General features: G+C 28.4%; 1 protein-coding gene across 1 annotated transcript in view; it reads left to right on the plus strand.

The window, feature by feature from the left end:
• The window catches only part of Skp2 (S-phase kinase-associated protein 2), a 30,624-nt gene extending 17,096 nt beyond the window's left edge, over positions 1–13,528 (plus strand). Inside the window, exons 3-11 of the mRNA XM_067279341.1 lie at positions 423–519; positions 1,601–1,709; positions 1,998–2,112; positions 4,437–4,486; positions 5,274–5,408; positions 7,993–8,091; positions 10,637–10,764; positions 12,847–13,009; positions 13,086–13,528. Of these exons, the coding sequence (XP_067135442.1) occupies positions 423–519; positions 1,601–1,709; positions 1,998–2,112; positions 4,437–4,486; positions 5,274–5,408; positions 7,993–8,091; positions 10,637–10,764; positions 12,847–13,009; positions 13,086–13,272 (1,083 nt within the window). The 3' untranslated portion in view covers positions 13,273–13,528. The remainder of the gene's footprint in view (positions 1–422; positions 520–1,600; positions 1,710–1,997; positions 2,113–4,436; positions 4,487–5,273; positions 5,409–7,992; positions 8,092–10,636; positions 10,765–12,846; positions 13,010–13,085) is intronic.
• Positions 13,529–19,977: the final 6,449 nt, after the last annotated feature.

Below are 19,977 nucleotides of genomic sequence, written 5' to 3' on the forward strand. Positions count from 1 at the left end.
AAAATTCTACCAACAGCACACCAAAGCAGGGATCTTCAAATTCTGATCAACACATTTCCAATTGAAGATATCATTTTGGAAATATTCATGCTATTACATGAAATGATGGATTCACATTTTTTGCCACTCATAAATTCTCCCCAGTAGTAATTTTGGAATAACTTACTTTTTCCACAAAAATTTTTTTGCTCTGAAACTCTATTAAATTTGGTTGACTAATCCATACTGATGATTTTGAATAGAGATACTCACCTTGTATTTTTGGAAACCAATTAATGGTTTCCAAAAATATAAGGTTTTGATTATAAATTAATAAACATTATTAATTTATAATCGAAAAAATTTTATATTTTTTAAAGCTTGTTTTGAAAAATTAAATATGACTTTAATTTTTAATTATGATTTAAATTATATATTTTTAGTCACCTTATTCAGAGTCAGGTTTAGAAGATTCTCTTCAGAATAATGGTCCTGATTTTGGAAAAAGCAATAATGATTTTACTTTATTTAAAAGAATAAAAAACATCTGAAAATATTGGTCAAAGTAAGTCAGTTATTTCAAATTTTGTTTGTATCAGTTTAATTATATATATATATATATATATATATATATATTATTTTTTTTTTTTTTTTAAATATATTGTGTTTGTAACAACTCTCCTCACTCAGTAATGGGTTTTTCACCAAAATATCTCTTTTCATTATATTTCAATATCTTAGCATTTCATCTTTTCTCCAAGACATACCAAATGCTCTCCCTCCAGTAGAAGCTAGAAAATTGGCTTACAAAAGTACTCAAAGGAAGCATGAAGTGAATAAGAATTATTTTGATAACAGACACTAGAAAATAACATTAAACCCAGGGACCTAGTACTAGTTCAAAATAAAAATGCAATCGTGAAAAAATTAGAACCCCTAATGTTTCGCCCATATAAAGTAATAAGACAAGTATCAAATGCCCTATATGAAATACAGTGGGGAAAAAGAAAAACCTGTCAGGCATCATCCATTTATCTAAGTTATGTTTATACAACAGCCCACTCTTGGATTTACAAAGCAGGGGGTGTAAAGGTAAAGATTAACCACCCAAACTAGAAGCACAGCTCAGTGCCTAAAAACCAGTGTGACGACTGAAACAAAAGAAAGGAGAGAGGTTTTTGGTTACCTTGACCAGTGAACAGAAGCTTTGAGAAGACTCCAGTTTAACGACGAGAATTGAAAGACTAGAAGAAGAAACTTTACATGTATATACAGAATAAATTTTGTGTTTTTAGACAATCTAATCCTGATAAAAATAGGTTTTTCATGACAATATCTGCTAAAAAATAGCAATGAACTGAACCTTAAATATATATCTGTTATTGTAATAACAAGATTCCATTGTGCATACTATTAATTCTAAATGTAATAATTTTATAAAATATTATAACTTGAATAAAAAATGTATTTGAAAATTGTTTTAAATATTTCAGATATTTTTATAGTAAATAATTTGGTACAAGCATCTTCAGAGTTTCTGAAAGGAAATAATATAAATATTTCAGTGTTATTTTATTAAATTGTTTTCATACAATAATTTTAGAATTTTTATAATTTTCAGATCATTTCACGAAACTTTCTGATGAAATTATATTGCATATATTTAAATGGTTACCAAAATCTGTACTTGCAAAATGTGCTTCTGTTTGCAAAAGATGGAAAAGTTTATGGTATGTTGTTAATTATATCTATAAGAATTAAATAAAAATATAGTTATATATATAATATTTTGAAAATATCTCCACGTAACACAATGTCTAATTACTGATTTATATAAATAAATAAATATATATATATATATATATATATATATTTATAAAATTTAAAACAAAAAGTTGTTATAAAATCATTGTTTTGTAAAGTAATAATGCTTTAATAGAGTAATCTTATGTTAAAGTAGTATGGAATTGAAGTACTAATTACAACTTTATAATACAAACATTTAATTTTATTTTAAGCTATGATGAAAGTTTATGGAGACGATTAGATCTGGGAAGGAAACATTTAGAACCAGGTGTATTAGGAAGAGTAATCGATAGAGGAGTAATTGTATTGAGGCTAGCTATGTCAGAAGTAAGTATTAAAAGAATTTTCAAAAGATTTAAATAAATATCTAGACATAAACATACTTGATTGATATATGTAAATGTTGATTTTTGTATAATTCAATAGTCAGTATTTTTCCACTTTCTTAGTTTGATTTTCAGTGCTATTTTTGTAATATTTTTTATTTGGTTTTATTACAATTGAATCAAAAGCCCATTTTTAGAATAATTTGAATTTTGTTTTACAATTTTTAAATCTAACAAGTATATTATAACTATAATTTTCACCCTTTGTTTATCTAAAAGCAAAATGTTTCTGGAATAGAAAATACCAAATTATAATTACATCATTTACTGTATTATATCTTAAAGAAAACGGGAGTTAATAACTTGTAAGTGCTTATTTTTAGATGGCTTTGGACAATTAAAGAAATAAAAGAAAATGTACATGCCAATTTTATATAAATGAGAAAAATACTTTCAAAAGTTTCATTTGAAGAAATTCCAAGTAATAATCTAAAATTATGCTTATTAGTGCCAAAATTAAATCACAGAAAATATATTTGCATACATCTGTGAAGATTCAAAATAAAAAAAAACTGACAAATTAGTAGCTGTAATGACTATAATAAAAAATCTAAAACTTGTAATTCAAATTTTTTATGATTTATATTGGAGAAATGTTTTGATCTTATCAGACCCTTAGACCAGGGATGGGCAACTTGCAGCCCGCATGGCATAAAATATGAATAAATATATCAATTTCCCAGCTTAATGAGATATTCGACAAAAATTCAAACGTTATTTTCTACAACTTATATTTGTGAAAAGCTTTATCGCAATGAATTTAGTAAAAATTAAAACAAGAAACCGGCTAACAGACACATCGAAACTAATTTAAAACTAGCGGTGACTGATATTTAATTAAATATTTCCAATATATTACGTTTAGATCAGTGCCAGAAGCTATATTAAGTATACCTATGCTAATTTATAATTATATATGAATAAAGAATTGTGATTTACCAACAGTTCCCCCCTCTTTTCTCTTGTGTGCGGCCCGCGTCAGTCCAAAAGTTTTCAAATGCGGCCCTTACGTAGAAAAAAGGTTGTCCATCCCTGCCTTAGACAATCGTCTGATGTACCAACATCATTTGATTTGTAGAACTGAACTGCAATGAAAATTGATTGCAATAAAGAGCTAGAAAATCTTGAAACTTCTTTTTGGGAAATGAATTTGATCTTTTTTTCTTAAATTTGTGTGTTCTCTTTTATTATTTATAATATAGTAACTATATTTAGGGATGAAATTGAACTTTATTCAAAAGGACTTGTGAAGTTAATTCTTTTAATAGAACTCATGTTCTGAATTAGTTATACACTGAGGGAAATGCTTTGACCTTGTGACTTTCTCTTGCTACTACAGTTTTGGCGGAATAATGTTTTTCTATTGAAATTTTTCAGTTGTATCTGTTGCATAATTAGCTTTGTATATCAAATAATGCAGGATTAAAATAATTCTGGAAAATTTAAAATGGATGAGTTATTTTTTTCTGAACATGTTGTCTTTGGTACAGATATATGTGAAAACAGAATGTTCCTAGAGCATATATATATAAATGATGTCAAGAAATCTCTAAAGGAAAACAATACTTTTTGTTAACATTCAAAACTCTTAATCTCACAATAGCAGCAGACTAATTATCAGGCTAGAACTTGACTAATGAATATTCCAGATAACATGTAATTTAAACAAAAAGTAGGTGGTTAAGTTGTCTTGTATTAAATAAAAAAAAAATTATATTCATATTTTGAATTAGATTAAATAATTTACATTATTCTGGAAGAAAAGATCAATCTGAAGTGGGACTTGAACTTCTGCTTAACACGCAGATGCATTGCTGGACCTCCAATCTGATTTTTTGCTTCTAGATGAATTGATTTAAGAAATAAAAGTGAGGTCACTCGTATCTCTTAAATTCCAGGCTTTCTACAGTATACATATTAGCAGTAAGCATTTATCCATAGTTTAAAAAGTATAATTTTTTCATTCTTATGCAAAATTGATTTTCTTTATGAGCATTAATATGCTTATTTCTGAAAATTTTGTATATGATTTATGAAATGTTTTGTGTTATATAGACTAATACATAATGCATATTAAACTGAACTACATTTTTGTTGTTATATTATCACTTAATGATATAAAATAAACCTTTAAATTTATTTGCTAAATATTTAAAATAGAAAGTTAATTTAAAAATTTTTCTAAAACTTTAATTTTTTTATAAAGAAATAGGTTGTTTTCCTAATATAAAAGAAACTAACAAATAATTTTTTTTTTGTAATTAGATACTTACTCCTATTTTTGCTGATTTATCAGTTGTGAAAAACAGAGAAAGGTAAAATTAATTAATTTGTTTAGATAACAAATAAAAATAATTCAAATCATTATATTAAATTTATATATGTATAAAAAAAATTCATTTATATTACAAATAATTTTTACTCTTAAATATTTCAATTAATTAACATGTTACTGGAAAAAATATATAAGAAATTTTAAAATATTCATAGTTCTCAGTGTTGAGGTCACCTGATAGTGCTATCCCATATTAATAAATCTGGGTACAGAGGGATTTCATTGTTTATGGAAATGAATTCTTCACAATAATATACACTAGTCCAAGCAACTAAAGTTGGATAAATTATAATAAAATTTCAAGAGATCTATTTAATGTATATTTCAACACAGAAGTATCCAGAAAATTTGAAACTGCGTCATATCTTAATTCTTTTAATTTTGCACAGATAGCATTGAAAATTGACATAATGTATTAATAAATTTACATATTAAAATAAATTTGAATTACTTTTAAGCCAACAGATTTCATTTATTTAATTACATGAAAATTTTTAATTATCAAAACTATTCCTTGAAGTATTTTGAAACAAATTGGTTTTATAAAATGAAACTTATTAAACATATAAAAAAAATTTCACATATCATTATTTTAATAGTTTTCACATTAAATTTGCTAAAACTAAATGGTAAAATCTGTAGCTTTATGGATGTTTCTTAATATAAAATAAAACAAATTATGCTTTTGAAATCATAATTAATACGTATAAATTTAAATAAGTGTATTAATGAAATGAAAAGATTATTTTAAATTATTTGGCTTTTAGATGTAGCAAGTTACAATATTTGGATCTGAGTATGGCATCAATAAATCCAGAAGGATTGCAAGAAGTTCTTTCAGTTTGTTCACAGTTGAAAAATGTTAGTTTGGAACATTGCCAAATCAATACTGAAGTTTGCTTGTAAGTATTTAAAAATAAAGTATATATATTTATATGTATATCTAATGACGTTTTCGGTTATGAATGATTATGTTGAAATATTTTAATGATAATATATCATAAAGTAAATAGTTATGAATATTTTTAAAAAAATTATATTTATTGTAATTTTTATAATGAAGTACAGTGTTTCTTCATTGCAGTAAAGAATCGGTGTTTCCCAAAGTGAAAATATATTGGGGGTTGTGACAAGGTTTTAGATAGTCACTGAGGCTTTCAAAATTAAATAAACATTAAGAAAAATTTGTTTTTATCTAATAAAAAATGGACATTAAACATTTAGTATGGAAGAACATGGAGTGAATATGAAAAGCAAATAATCTCACTTGTGTTGCATGTGCCTGTTTTTCATTAATCAATTTCTCAAATCTTGGCTTTGAATTTGACATTCACATAATGAGATCATTTTCAAGATTAGGTCTATTTTTGTTCTGACTGCAAATGTAAGAGAGAAAGTTAATTTACATATATATGATGATAGAAATAGTACCAATACTTTTAAGAGTTCATATGTAACTTCAGGATATTTTTTTTTTCAACCAAAATTGGGAAATTATTGTTATTTTGCAGTTCCAGAAAAGGAACATATATTTGCCTGGGCAAAGCCCAGGCTACTGGGGTAACAGTTACACTTTCCTGTCCAATTTTTTTAAAAAATTTCTATTAGATTTTGATGATTTTGGTGTCAAAATGCTTAGTAAAACCTTGATGTGTGCATAAATTACTTTTTGGAAAATATAATTAACTCTGAGGAAAGATATGTTCAAAAAACAGAAGTGTCAACTTTTTCCTCTTTGACACTTAATAACAAAAAAGTACTTTGATACTTTTGGGTGCTGTTTTTTGGAATATAAAGCCACACAGTTGCTTGATATTTTTCCAGAGTTTGGTGGATTTTGGTTGAACTATGGGAAAGTTATCTGAGTTGAAAGAAAAAGAAACCAGATTTACATTGCTCATCCCCACTAGATAGTGCCATGATACCTAGCTCTTTGATTGCCTCTGCTGTAACTGCATGCCCGGGCCTATATCGATTTAAAGGAAATGCTATTTCCTTTTGTTCACGTGTCAGCAGTTATGCTCAACTCCTCCTCCTCATCCCATCAGAAATTTTTGACTTTTATGTAACTATTTCAAATATATGTTTTTCAGTCATGTTGAGCAACTTGTTATGTTAACACAACGTTATGTTTCAGACGCAGTTCCCTCAGTACAGACTGGACAAAATCTCAAACACAGCTGCTTTTAACGAGCGACTCCAATTTATCCAAGACTTTTCCCACTTAAATGCAAACTGATTTTATTTTATTCTTCTTTTTATTTTTTATTTTTTAGTTTAGTTTACTTTATTTATTTACTTTAGTTTAATTTAATTTCTTTATTACACTTTTCTTCTTTATCTGTACATTTTGTCTCATTTTTTTCTTTTGTCAACAATAAATCACTTATAATCTTTCATTTGTGACATATTACTGCTCAAACTGCTCACCCAGGCTAACTACATCAATAAACATCATCTTGAGTTTCTTGATGTCACCTATTTAGTTGTTAAAATACTATTGTAATACTAATCTTTTTTAAAGATTGGTTTTTTTTCTAAAGGGCAAAATCTACTTGAAAAATCCAGTGTGTGTTTCCAAAACGGTTGCCTGTAGTTAATAAAATATCTGAAAAATTCTGAAAGGCTTATATATGTTGATTGGCATTCAAATTACCAGTAAAAAAATATATTTACACATGAACTTTCTTGGAGAAGCTTTCCTATATCATGATAGAATCTCCATTTTTTACAGTAGATACAGTACATTACACTGAAATTGATTTTCTTTCCCTACTTTATATGGAATACTTAGAATAATAAATTGTATAATGAAGTCAATTTTTTCCGTTTCAAAAATAGAGTAAAATGGACATCATTATTCTCCGCAGACCACCCAAATTTTCCCACGGACCATTGATGGTCCGTGGACCACCGGTTGCCGACTGTTGCTATAAAGTATCTTTTAATGAAAATGCTTTTAATTATTCAAACCTTTTTTTTCCTCTTAAAAATTATGTAATTTTCTATTGTTGTATTGTTATTTATTTTATATTATCAAAATTAACAGGCAAAAGGATTTAAGATTGCTTATTTTAAGAATTTATTTCTTTTTATAGCATTATCATATTGTTTGTGAAGAAAGCAAACAATAAGATCATGCCTTAAAAAGCATAACTTAATTGATGTAATATCTGAGTTACAGATATAAAATTAGAATGTATGTGATTAAAATGAAATTTTTAAAAGTGATGGTTGCTTCTGCTGATTTACTATTTTTTCAATACTAAATGTTATGTGTTTTTCTGAGTTTTATTTTAGCAAAAACAAGGAAAATTTTAAGCACAGTTTGATAAGTTTAATTTTATTTTATTTTTGCTGATGCCTAGATAAATTTAAAAATGCATTTTAAGTTTTTTGACTATATATACCATGTACAATATATTCTCAAAATGAAAACATTAGTGACATTGTTAAGTAATAAAATTAAATTTTTTTTCAATTTAGTCAGTTAGCAGAAAATGTAGACTTAAAAGTATTGAATATGACCATGTGTGAAGGCATAACAAATGAAGGTATAAGCAGAATTCTACAGAAGTGTCAGAAGTAAGTATTAAATTATTTTCTTAATTATAATACAGTATTGTCTGCTTATTATCAGTTGTTTAATGCATCAAAATTACCATGCTCCAAAACATATAAATTAAAATACTGGGGGGCATAAAGTCTCTGTCTATTTTAATGAAACACATTGAAAATTACAATTAATTTAATTACAGAATGAAAGATTAGTAACAATTGTTGAATTATCACAAGTACATGATGACCACCATTATTTCTGCATAGCTTAAATTGTTTGATGGCACATACATTCATGTAAACTGTGCAGAATCATAATCTTTGTTTTGTAGACTTGTGATTTGATATGTTCCAAGCAAAGAAATCCAAAGGAGTTGGATCTGGTAATCTTGTTGGCCAAAGTCTGTTACTTCCATGCCCATTCCATCGATTTGGAAATCGTTCATTCAGGTAATTCTGAAGAATTGATACATAGTGAAAAGGTGCACTATTTTTTTGAAACTTGTAATAGTGTTAGTTATCTCATCTTCAACCAAAGTGCAAAGAATTGCTGCAACATGTCAAGATAAATCCATTTCTTTTAAACTTATTTCTGATGTCATTGCACTTCTTTCCTTGGATTTGCCAGATAACTATTGTTACACACTTTTATATTCCATTTTTAAGGATCTGAAAAAGAAAAATATAAATTATTTATTTACATAAAAACAGATTAAGACTTTGTCCACTCTGTGTAACTTATAAAACTTTGCTCATTATAACCAGAGTTTGATTATTATTAACATTTCTTTCAAAGAAGCAACTTGTATTTCAATTAAAAATAACAAAGTGCAAAATTAACATGTTAACTGCCACCTGTAATATGATATTTTCCATTTTTTCAGGCCACAATGAGAAAATTTGATATTTAATATTTTATTATGATATAAATAGAACAGTCATTATATAACAGTAGAGTGAAGATTAAAAAAAAATATATCAACGATAACCAGCTGTCGTATGCCCTGAAACCAGATACTATACGGCCACGGGATATTTAATATTTAATATTAATTACTTTATATGTAACAAAAGAGAATAATTAAACTAGTTTTCAATATTTTTACTTTTTTTAACTATTCACTATTAAAAAGAACACTATCAGATGAAGTGGTTCGACTGCTGACCGTCAAACCCCTTCATGAGCCTTATGGGGTGGTTTGACGGTCGGCAGTCAGAAACCATCTTCATAGATTTCCGCGAGAGGCCACCGGTAGAATGTAAAATAACATCTTATGAGGCCAGGATAATGTAATCTTGAGTGAAACTACATTGGTTATAGCGATGTCGGGCGACGGCCTGCAGTTGGATGGCTCTGTGAGGCCCTAACTAGTATGGCAGTTAACGTGTTAAAATTATCTAAATTGTAAACAGAACCAAATGATGAGATATATCATCATTTGGTAATCTGCATCCTGAGTTATTGAGCCTACCTCAGTCCTGAAAACTTCTCATAATTCAAAATCTTATAAATAAGGATTGGTTTATCTATTATTTATTATGGCCAAAATTTGTATATTATTCCAGCATAATTGGGAAACATGGAAATGTGGCTGGGTTAATATTAAAATGATACAAAATACATATTTACCTGTCAATCAATGATTCTAAACAGAATAATATGTTGATTAATAAAATAGTGTTGATTAGATTATTCACTGACAAAAAGAATCAAGACAAAATGAGAGAAGCAAGAAGAAAATGAACACCATGAAATCCTTTTGACAGCAGGGGAAGTATGTTTAATTGATGCAAATGTTTTTGGTCATTTTAAAAGAACATCATATCTGTTAAGATAGAATCATGCATTTGGGAACATTCTCTTAAGCACTATCAGCTCTCCTGACAAACACTGCAGAGACATTTTGGAATTGCTCGCCTAGTTTGTTTCTCATGTTATTTTTCAACTTGATGGTAATACTTATAGCCAGAAAAGGAGTGTTTCAATGGGCAATCCCCTGGCAAGCTTCTCTGTGAATTAGTAGTATTTTTAATTAGTAATAAAGCCAAATACTTTTATTTAAAGTGATATCAGAACTACACAAGCAATATTATAGAATGTTAAATTCAATAATTTTTTAAAACAATTGTAACTATGCTTTATTTAAGAAGTTATAAATTTCTTGTGTAAAGATTAGAATAATTAATTTGTAGTTCTGTTCAAAATTGTTCCAAAATGATCCAATGAGTTTATTTAAAATTTAGGATGTCCATAGTACTCATCAAAGACATGCACTTTTAAATTTTGTCCAAATCAGTTCATTGGTCATAGAGATATTAAGGATCAAAGTTGGCACTTTAACATTAACTGCAGATCTTTACTGCACTGTATGATACTTTATAAAGATACAATATTTTGAATATAAAGATATTGTGATAAGTATTCAAATATTTGTATTTAATTGTGAAAATAATGGACAAAAATAATGTGAGTACAGCTAAAGATTTCATGTAATGTTTGCATATATTGAAAAAAAAGGCTTTTAAATATTACAAATTAAAAAGTTTTTTAAAAATATATTTACTAATTTAGATTGGAATCATGGAATCTGTCATGGACGAATTTGTCATCAGAATGCTTGCATTCTATAGTACAGAATGTCCGTCCTTCTCTTAAGCATTTTAATCTTAGTGGATGTCGAAACACACTAACGGATGAACGTATGTAATTTCTTATAAATTATAATAAATTAATAAAAGAATCATAAATATTATTTTTCAAACAATAATGTAAACAAAGTAATCAAGAGGTTTGCTAAAATTATAAAAATAAAATGAATTGGTGTATATATTCTATCCATTTTTGAATCAAACTGTACTTTTTAAGGAAAAAAATAATTTTAGAAAAGTTTTAAACATTATTATTATTATTATTAAATATATATATTTATTTATTTATTTAGCTTGAAAATATTTATTTAATTTAATGAAAAAACACTTTTTGTTAAATTTAATAAAATATATTTATTGAAAAAATTACTCTTTTTACAAAGGAACAGTAATTATGATGATTAGATTTTTTTAAATATAAATATGGCTTTGAACATGATATTCTCAAGCTTTTATCTGAGCTAAAAGTTATTTACACATTGATATTTAAGTATCTCTTTCTCTCTCCCTTTATTTTATTTTTTTTTTTTAATCTTAGCATTTAGAATTTGAATGAAAAATAATGAGACATACATGACAAAATCATTTTAGTTTTATTAATACTTGTCAGTAATGCTCAGTATTCTTCTAGCAATATTATTAATTATTATTAAAAGATTTTTACATTTCAAACTTCTGGTATTATCTGATGGGCTTTGCTTCTTAATCTAATATTGCTAGTCTTATCTCAATAAATAATAATACATTTTTTTTAACTTAATGTTTAAATAAAATTATTTAAGAGTGATTTCATTATTTGATATTTCTTATTGTTGACTTTTAGTAATTCTTTTACATATCATATGCTACTACAGTTTTTGAAGACCACATGTCTACAAGAAAGATAATGGAAACTCTATATTATAAAATAAACAAATAATTTAAGATAAAATTAATAATACAGCAGTAATTATTTATGACAGCCATTTGAGATGGCTGAAAACATTTGTTTATCAGGTACTAGAATCTGCTTTTATATATTCTCTAAAGATACCATTTGTATCTTTAGAAAAAATATAAATTTCTCTATTTTAAAAAAATTCTCATTATAACTGTATGAGAGATGTTTTCCATCATTACTTTTAAAGTATATATCAATTAAATTTAACATATTGGTATTTAGTAAGTTGATTTAAAATTAATTGTTTAAAAATCAATTTAGAAATGGGTTTTATAGTAAATGAGAGTTATCTAAATCCAGTTTTTCAGCAAAAAATGAAGAAAATTCCTTCAAGCATTGCACTGGCCAAAAAAGCAACAAATCCAGAATTTTTAATTTTTTACTATTAATATCACATACGTCTTTACTAACTTACTGAAACAGATATTAAAAGAGGACATATTAAATCAGTTATACATGGTTGAAAAGCTTTAAAGACACCTTTATTTTTGGCAGAAAAGTTTGTTTAGATGAGATGAAATAAATCTAATAATATTTTTGGCCTGAATGAAAAATTCCCTTATAATATCTAGTATTAATATAAAAAAAATTAATTCCTAATTTCCTAATCAAATTTTTTCATAGAAAATTCATGACTGTCAAGTCTATCAAGTTTTCCTTTACATAGAATTGAACATTTCAAATGTTTAATAGTGTTCTTTTTCCATCTTGACATAATCTGAAACTATTTGTGCTTCAAATAAACTCCACTTCTTAATTATGTTATTTAAAACTGTTTCAGTATTAAATCTTTTGATCATTTATTTGCTGATTAAAAAAATTTGGTTTATTGTTATAGGCATGCTTCAGTTTCTATTTTGCTATTTAATTCTTACTTCATACTAACATTATAAGAAAAATAGTTCAAGTTTTCTTCCTTATATGATTTGATGTGTAGATACACATCAGCATTGTAAAACTAAAATTCTTTCCTATTTTATTTTTTTAACGTTTATTCTGGTGTATTGTTTGAGTGATTGACATATTTGAATTATTGTTCAAAATACACCATAGTTATTTATGCTTAGCTAAAGTAAAATAGAACAGTTCCAAATTTAATATGAAATATTATGCATAAATTCTTAATTATATTATTATTTTATCATATACTGATTATTTTTTCACTCATATTTTATATATATATATTTTAATAGATGTTTCAAGTTTGGTTGAAAATTGCCCTGATATTATAGATTTGGATTTGAGTGATGCAACACTATTAACGGGTTTAACTATCGATTCCATTATTAATGGTCTTCCGAAACTTCAACATCTACATTTGAGTAGATGCTATAATATTCCTTCAATTAGTTATTTGTAAGTAATATCTACTATAACATTATTAAATTTTAAAATATTAAGTTTAAATCATATATTTATTTATTTGTATCAGATCGCTAAGCAATATTTCAACTCTTCAACAATTTGATTGTTTTGGAATTTTGACCGAAATGGCACTTCAAACTCTGAGGAGTAATCTTCCAAACATAGAAATTAATAGACATTTATTTTCTTTTATTGCCAGGCCGACTATTGGTATAAGAAGAACTAGTATTTGGCATTTAAGAGTAAGAGACTGAGAACTAATTGGAAATTTCATTATCATTCCAAACAAATATAAATTTACATTCTAAAATTTTGTCATTTATCATGTTTAATGTTTCAAACCATTATCATTATTTTAATTTTTTTTCCAAGTAAACATTTGTATTGATGCAAATATTTTTTTGTGATTACAAAAATTTCCAATTGTTTGTTTAAATCCATAATGTGTTTTAGCATTATAAGGAAAAAAGTAATTTACATTCAGATACTATGAATTTTTCTGTTTTTTAAATATTGCATTCTTATAAAACTGTTTATGTAGCAATTTTAATTGAATATTGTTAATAATTTTTGAATATTTATTAAATTAAAAATTACTATATATTATTTTGTATATACCGTGATTACTTATTTGGTTTTCTGTGTTTGTAATTTGAAATAAATAAATATTTTTAAAAAATTGAAAATTATTATTATGAGATTAATTTTTTCATTCATGCCGATAAGATATATCTGGCACTGTGTTACGTGCAACATAATGGCAGATAACTAATTTATGTGAAAACGACAGCATTTTTCTTAAAATGTTATTACAAGATCCGGTTTTATCACGTAGGAGATCAAGGTTTCAGAGAATAAAATCTTATTACATTTATTAATTTTAATGATGGCCAGATGACTGAGTTGGTTAAGGCATTTCTAGAGGCAGCCTTAGAAAGTTTTATGGACTGGCTTCATTCCTCATCTCCATAGTAGGCACAGAAAAATGCTCTGTATTCACAGGGCAGAAAGAGTAAAACAAAATGAATGATATAACAATGTTGTAAATTGTTTAAATATAAAAGAATTCTTAACAGTGTTGTATAGGATATACTTGTCCCATAATAAGTGAGACATCTCTGCTTTCAGCAGTTAAATTACAATTAATATACAAAGTAGCTCACAGGATAGTATAAAATACAAGACAGTAGTATATTACGGGTGAAATTCTACAAAATATAATTCTGGAATACATGGAATTTTCATCATGGGAAGGTGAAAATTGTTCTCATATTATGTCAAATTACATCAATTCTAGTGGAGAATATGGAATAGTCATATGGAAGACTTGTACGAAATTCCCATCAAAAATAGTAATTTTCAAGAAATTATACAATGAGTCTGAGGCAAATTGCATTTCATCTAGCCATAAATGTGTCAAAATTAACAGTATACAGAGTTATGAAATTATCTAACATCTACAAAATAAGAAAACAAAACAAATTCTGCCTCTAAATAATTGCCACAGAGACAAGCCTTTGACTAAGGCTAAAAATATCACATGACGTGGACTCATGGCAACAAGTTATAAGAAGTGATTAGAGGAAATTCAATGTGGATGGGCCAGACAACTGGACGAACTATCAGCATGAGATTAGGGGAAAAGACTTAAATACTCATTACATAACATTAAATTAATGTGAAGAAAATAAGAAGTAAAACCAATAAAAATAAATTCTTATCCTTACATATTTCCATAAAAATGTCATTTAAATTAGTGTTAAACCCATGAGTGACAATGAATGATTAAGAACAAATTCGATAAAAATTTCGGAAGTTGCAAAGGCTGTAAGAGAAAACATTAAGGCGCTCCGACATTTTCAAGTGTGATACGGTATGCGTGATTCATCTCCAAATTAGTTGATGACAGAGGAGTGTTAAACGTTAATCAAGTTTGTTTTTCCAGTGACGTGTAAATCATATAAAAATGCTGCATTTTTACAATGCGCACGTGATTCTATGACAATAAATTACCATCCACAAAGTTGTGCTCCCAAAGAGCGAACAGAATGAATAATGTTAATAAAAATGTCTTTTTATTAACAAATTTGGTCTTAGATAACGATAATTTTGTTTATATCTTACCGTCTTTCCAAGTAAATTATAAATACAGTAAATATTACGTATGATTCTCATATGTATATGAATATTCGAAAATAATTTTTGAAATAAATATAATAAATTTAAAAATACCAGAAATAAAGTGAAAATTATAGTTTATAAAAAAAAAATCACATTGATGCCGAGTCAATATGCTCTGTCCCTATGCAAATAAAAGAAATTCTAAAGGTTTTTAAGTAACTTCACTTTTCTCTCTTCATTTTGAGTGTTGCATCTTATTGCTTAGCACATGTCAGTCGAGTTTGGCCAAAATCGGTGACCTCAACGTCATTCCGATCCCTCGTTAGTAACCGGCACGACTCTATCGTTAAAGGAAAAGTATGATGTACAGGGGCAAGCTACTACTAATTTGAGATGGAGAGCATATAAAATAAATTAAAAATTGCAACTCAGCATTGTGACGATGTCACAATAAATAATTGTGCGTTTCTTTTTTCTTTGTCTTTCAGGAAACGTTGGTTCGACATTGTTGTCTTCTGTGATTTGAATCACGCTACTTATTGCGGATTCAAATGGTTCTTTAAGTTCTAAATTCATTTAAATCGTCTATTAGTTTTTTAACCCCTATTATTGTCGTTCCAAGAAAGCATGTAAACGAATCTTATAGTCAAGATGGATTGATGATGATGATGATGATAAGCGCAGAGCCCAAACGGTTAGGAGTTGAAAGTTGAAATTTCGTACACGGTAGCCACGAGAGTGCACACTGAGAAGGGATTTTTGGAAATTTCCTCTGCGTGGGAGAGGAAAAGGGTTAAGGATTACCCTGAAGAACTCTGCTTCTACTGTACTATTTTAGACGCATTTTTGCGGGAAATCAAACATATTTTTGATCCATCTGAAAATTCTCTAATTAGTCTTGGAAGAGGGGAAACAATTCTTGCACCCGGCGAAAACGGGTAAGATCGGCTATATAACTATAAAGGTTATCTTATGTAAGTGTTTATACACCAAATGATCAATCTAAGACAATTTAAAAATTCTTTATTCTTCTACTGTACACAATTTAGAGAATTTTAAAATGTGTTAGATTGGACATTCGGAGTGATAAACACTTACGTAAGATAATCTTTATAAATATAAATCAAATACTATAATATAATATAGTAGATGGGTTAGAGGTACAGTACGAAATAATCTTAATCTTTGCTGCTGTTATTTTTTGCCGGGCTCCATCTGCTAGTATTATATAATTCTTAACCCATTTTTTGGTATTTTATACTATATTCTTTTTAATTGTATTTTAATTTATTCGTCAGTCATTGTTTTTGTTATTGTTATGTATTTTATTTGAGGTTTAAATGTTAACTAGGAAGGAGGAAATCTATTGTCGCAAGACTTTTCTAATGTGATTTGAAAAATAAATAAATAAATAAAATAAAATAAATTTTCAAGAGCGTCGCCTAAGTTAAAATCGAAACTTTGAAACATTTTGCTGACAACATTAATTTTACTTAAAACATCATGCCAAATAATAATGGAACAAATTAATTTAAATGAATGCGTTGCCCTGAGTCTAATGTTCGTATCTTTATTTGAATCGTTTGAAATGTCTCGTAAAACGGAATACATTTCTTTAGTCTGCGATTTCTTGATCGAATCCTGATGGTCGAAAAATCCACAGGAATTTTTCGGGGGTGGTCCGACCGGATATATCGGTCTCCGTCCCTACCACCAGGCTGCCTTATCGTGGGCCAGGTCGAACTCATGGGCTTCCTAAAAGAGACCCCCTTAATGCCCACGGGCAGAAAGAGTTTTAAAAAGTCTAATTGCCTCAATTCTCTAATTTTTTATGACCAGCAGTTACCACGACGTTCATTAATTGTTTTTTTTTTCAAATTGCAGCCCAATAATGAACTTCATTATTGGACTGCAATTTAAAAAAAATTTAAACCTATAAATTCTAAATTCTCACTGTCGTCCGTCCTTAATCTCGAGAATGAAGTTAGGTAGATGTAAGACGAGACCGGATATGGAAACCGTAGGGGCAGGAAACCCCGATTAACTATATAGGAACTTAGATACAAACCGAAAGTTATTTCAATTCAAAACTTTTCCCCGAAAAGTGTTAGATAGATGACCGACACCACTCTATTGCTAACGGAAAAGTATAATGTACAGGGACAAGACAATTCAAGAAGAGCATATATTTTAAATTAAATCAATTAAAAATATGAATAAAAAATTTCAGCCCGGAAATGTGGCGATTTCATAATAAATAATTGCTCGTTTAATGGCGCCTTTCTTTAACTGGTGCCCTTGTGCAGTGAACAACCTGCACACTTACTTGCGTCGACCCTGCTTTCGACACAGTGTTGTTTATAGCAAAAATTAAAAATTTATCGTGTCTCTGGGACTATATAAGTGCTACTTATAAGCAACCGAATAGAAAAAAAAGGAGTTTTCTCAAATTTTATAAAAATTTCGAAAGGAAGAATAAAAAAGAGAAAAATGAGTGTTTTAAGTACCAGTGGCATACCCAGGTGAGAGCCAAAAGGAAGACACCTTCCGAAGAAAAAAGAAAGAAATACTAAAAAGTTTTTCCAAAATATTTTTTTCTAATTAACATTTCTTTGTTTTATTTATATTACGTTGTATCTTATGCAGTATTTCTATACTAGTTATGAATTAGCGGTCACATAAGGTGAAAAATTTATTGAATTCGCATTAAAAAGTTCTACTTTTTAATGCGAATTCAATAAATTTCTACGTTTAACTCTGCTCCCCAAGATTAAATCCTGAATTCGCCACTGGAGAGTACAATTTATTCAACAATTAGACACAGCATCTTAGCACTTGTTATACTGCCATTATATTTCGCCTTCAGTAGTTAGAAAATAATTAGCAAATTTATCTCAAACTGTACTCGATGATCTGCCCACTCGGTAATCCACGTTATTTGCTAATGGAATAAAATTAGATACCATTAAAAATATCTTCGTAATTCGTACTTTCTCAACCGATGACAAAGTAAATGAAACCGGTCTTCGTTTTTGTATTCTTTATATTCTATAATCAGATGAACCCAAAACTTCTGTTTCTACGTAATAAAAGACATAACAGTGCTGCTTCTTCGAAATTTATTTTGGTATTAAATTTTTGTGGTGCGGTTCTCTGCCGTCGATACGGATCACATGCGAACCACTAAACTGTGGTCACGAGTGGTCGTTTCCTGCCACATCTGACCAGACGGCCGGATGGCCGAGCGGTAAAGGTGGCAGCCTACCGCTCTGGGGGACCCGGGATCGAATCCGAACGGGTCGAATAATCCCCAGGAATTTTTCGGGGGGTGGTCCGTTCGGATATGTCGGGCCCCGTCCCTCACCACCCGGTCGCCCCATTGTGGGCCTGGCCGAACCCATAATGGGCCTACTAAAAGAGGTCCTCTTAGTGCCCACAGGGCGGAAAGAGTTAAAAAAAAAAAAAAAAAAAAAAAAGGCCACATCTGACTGCAGCAAAACTACAAAATAAACGCAGAAAAGTGGTACTTGTGAGTCGAGTATAATGGTTCCGACGGAACAGTTCCTCACTCGGATCACTTCCAACAGTTCCAGTACCAAAAGTAGAATTGGATTTCCCACAAGATGGTGCCACACTCGATAAAATGGAGGCCAATTTTATTTTTATAAATGGAAACCCCCATTTTAATTGCATATTATGATTCTACATCAAAAACAAAAGGATTTCATCTAAACGTTTTTTCCGAAAGATGCACTTATCAGAAATTATGAGAGTTTGAAGTTTGACACGGTGCACGCGTGAATCTGTGGATATCTGCGAAGTTCATTGATAAAAGAAAGAAAAATGCTAAAAACTCATTAGGAAATTATTATTTGGTGTAATCAAGATGAACATCTTGTCTTCATCACAAGCTTTAACACGCTATGGCACTAGTTTTTTTTTTTTTTTTTTTATCAGTTCATTATTTCAAGAAAAATGAATGATTCCAAGACTGATCAAACTGCGGGAGGTGATAGAACATCAAAAAGTGAGTGTAATTAGGAAGAAAAGCTAGTGCCATAAAAGGCTGTTTTCGAGATATCCATGGGTTGAAAGTGTTACAAAAATATCACTTTTTAATATCAGAACGATGCGAGGAATTTAGTTTAAATTTGTTGTATGGTTTATGGAAGCCTAAATTTTGATTTGTTTCCATGTGATTTATGTAATTTCTTCTTCCATAGGCGAAGATGTGGAAAGGTACGTTTCTTTACAAAACGTACGCGACGCCACTGGAAAACTAATTACTTTTGATGATTTTTTTTCAAAATCTACATCAAATTTATCAAGGAAAGTTACTTTTGTGTTTTTGTCTTGGGATACGTTTTGTTAATTCGTTTTTAACGACTGATCCCTGCCAATGTCCACTAGGCTCTTTTGGAGGTATTTTCTTCCTTACGACAACAGCAGGACATCCGTTACTCACACATAGATTTATTTAATTAATAGTCAAGACATCAATTAACGTTAACCGATAGTTGAGTTTTTCGGGTAATATGCAGTTATGGCGTGAAAGTTATACTGTCTAAATATGATAATATTTCACATCACATTTATTTCTTTGTAAAACTGCAATCTCTGTTTTCCGATAAATTTTTGTTTAAAAAAAAAAAACAAAACTATGGAAAAATGCCAAATAAATACGTAAAGCAAGAAAGACTCGGGAATAAAAAAAATTACTTAAAAATTTGTTACGAAGAATTGACATTTTTCTTTTGTCAACATACTCATTTCAGTCATCAATGGAAATAAATGCCCATTCTGAATTTTTTCAATTTTGAAAAAATCTATTAAGATGG

The sequence above is a fragment of the Centruroides vittatus genome, unplaced genomic scaffold, assembly GCF_030686945.1.
Source record: "Centruroides vittatus isolate TY-2023 unplaced genomic scaffold, ASM3068694v2 contig_863, whole genome shotgun sequence".
Taxonomy (NCBI): Eukaryota; Metazoa; Arthropoda; class Arachnida; order Scorpiones; family Buthidae; genus Centruroides; species Centruroides vittatus.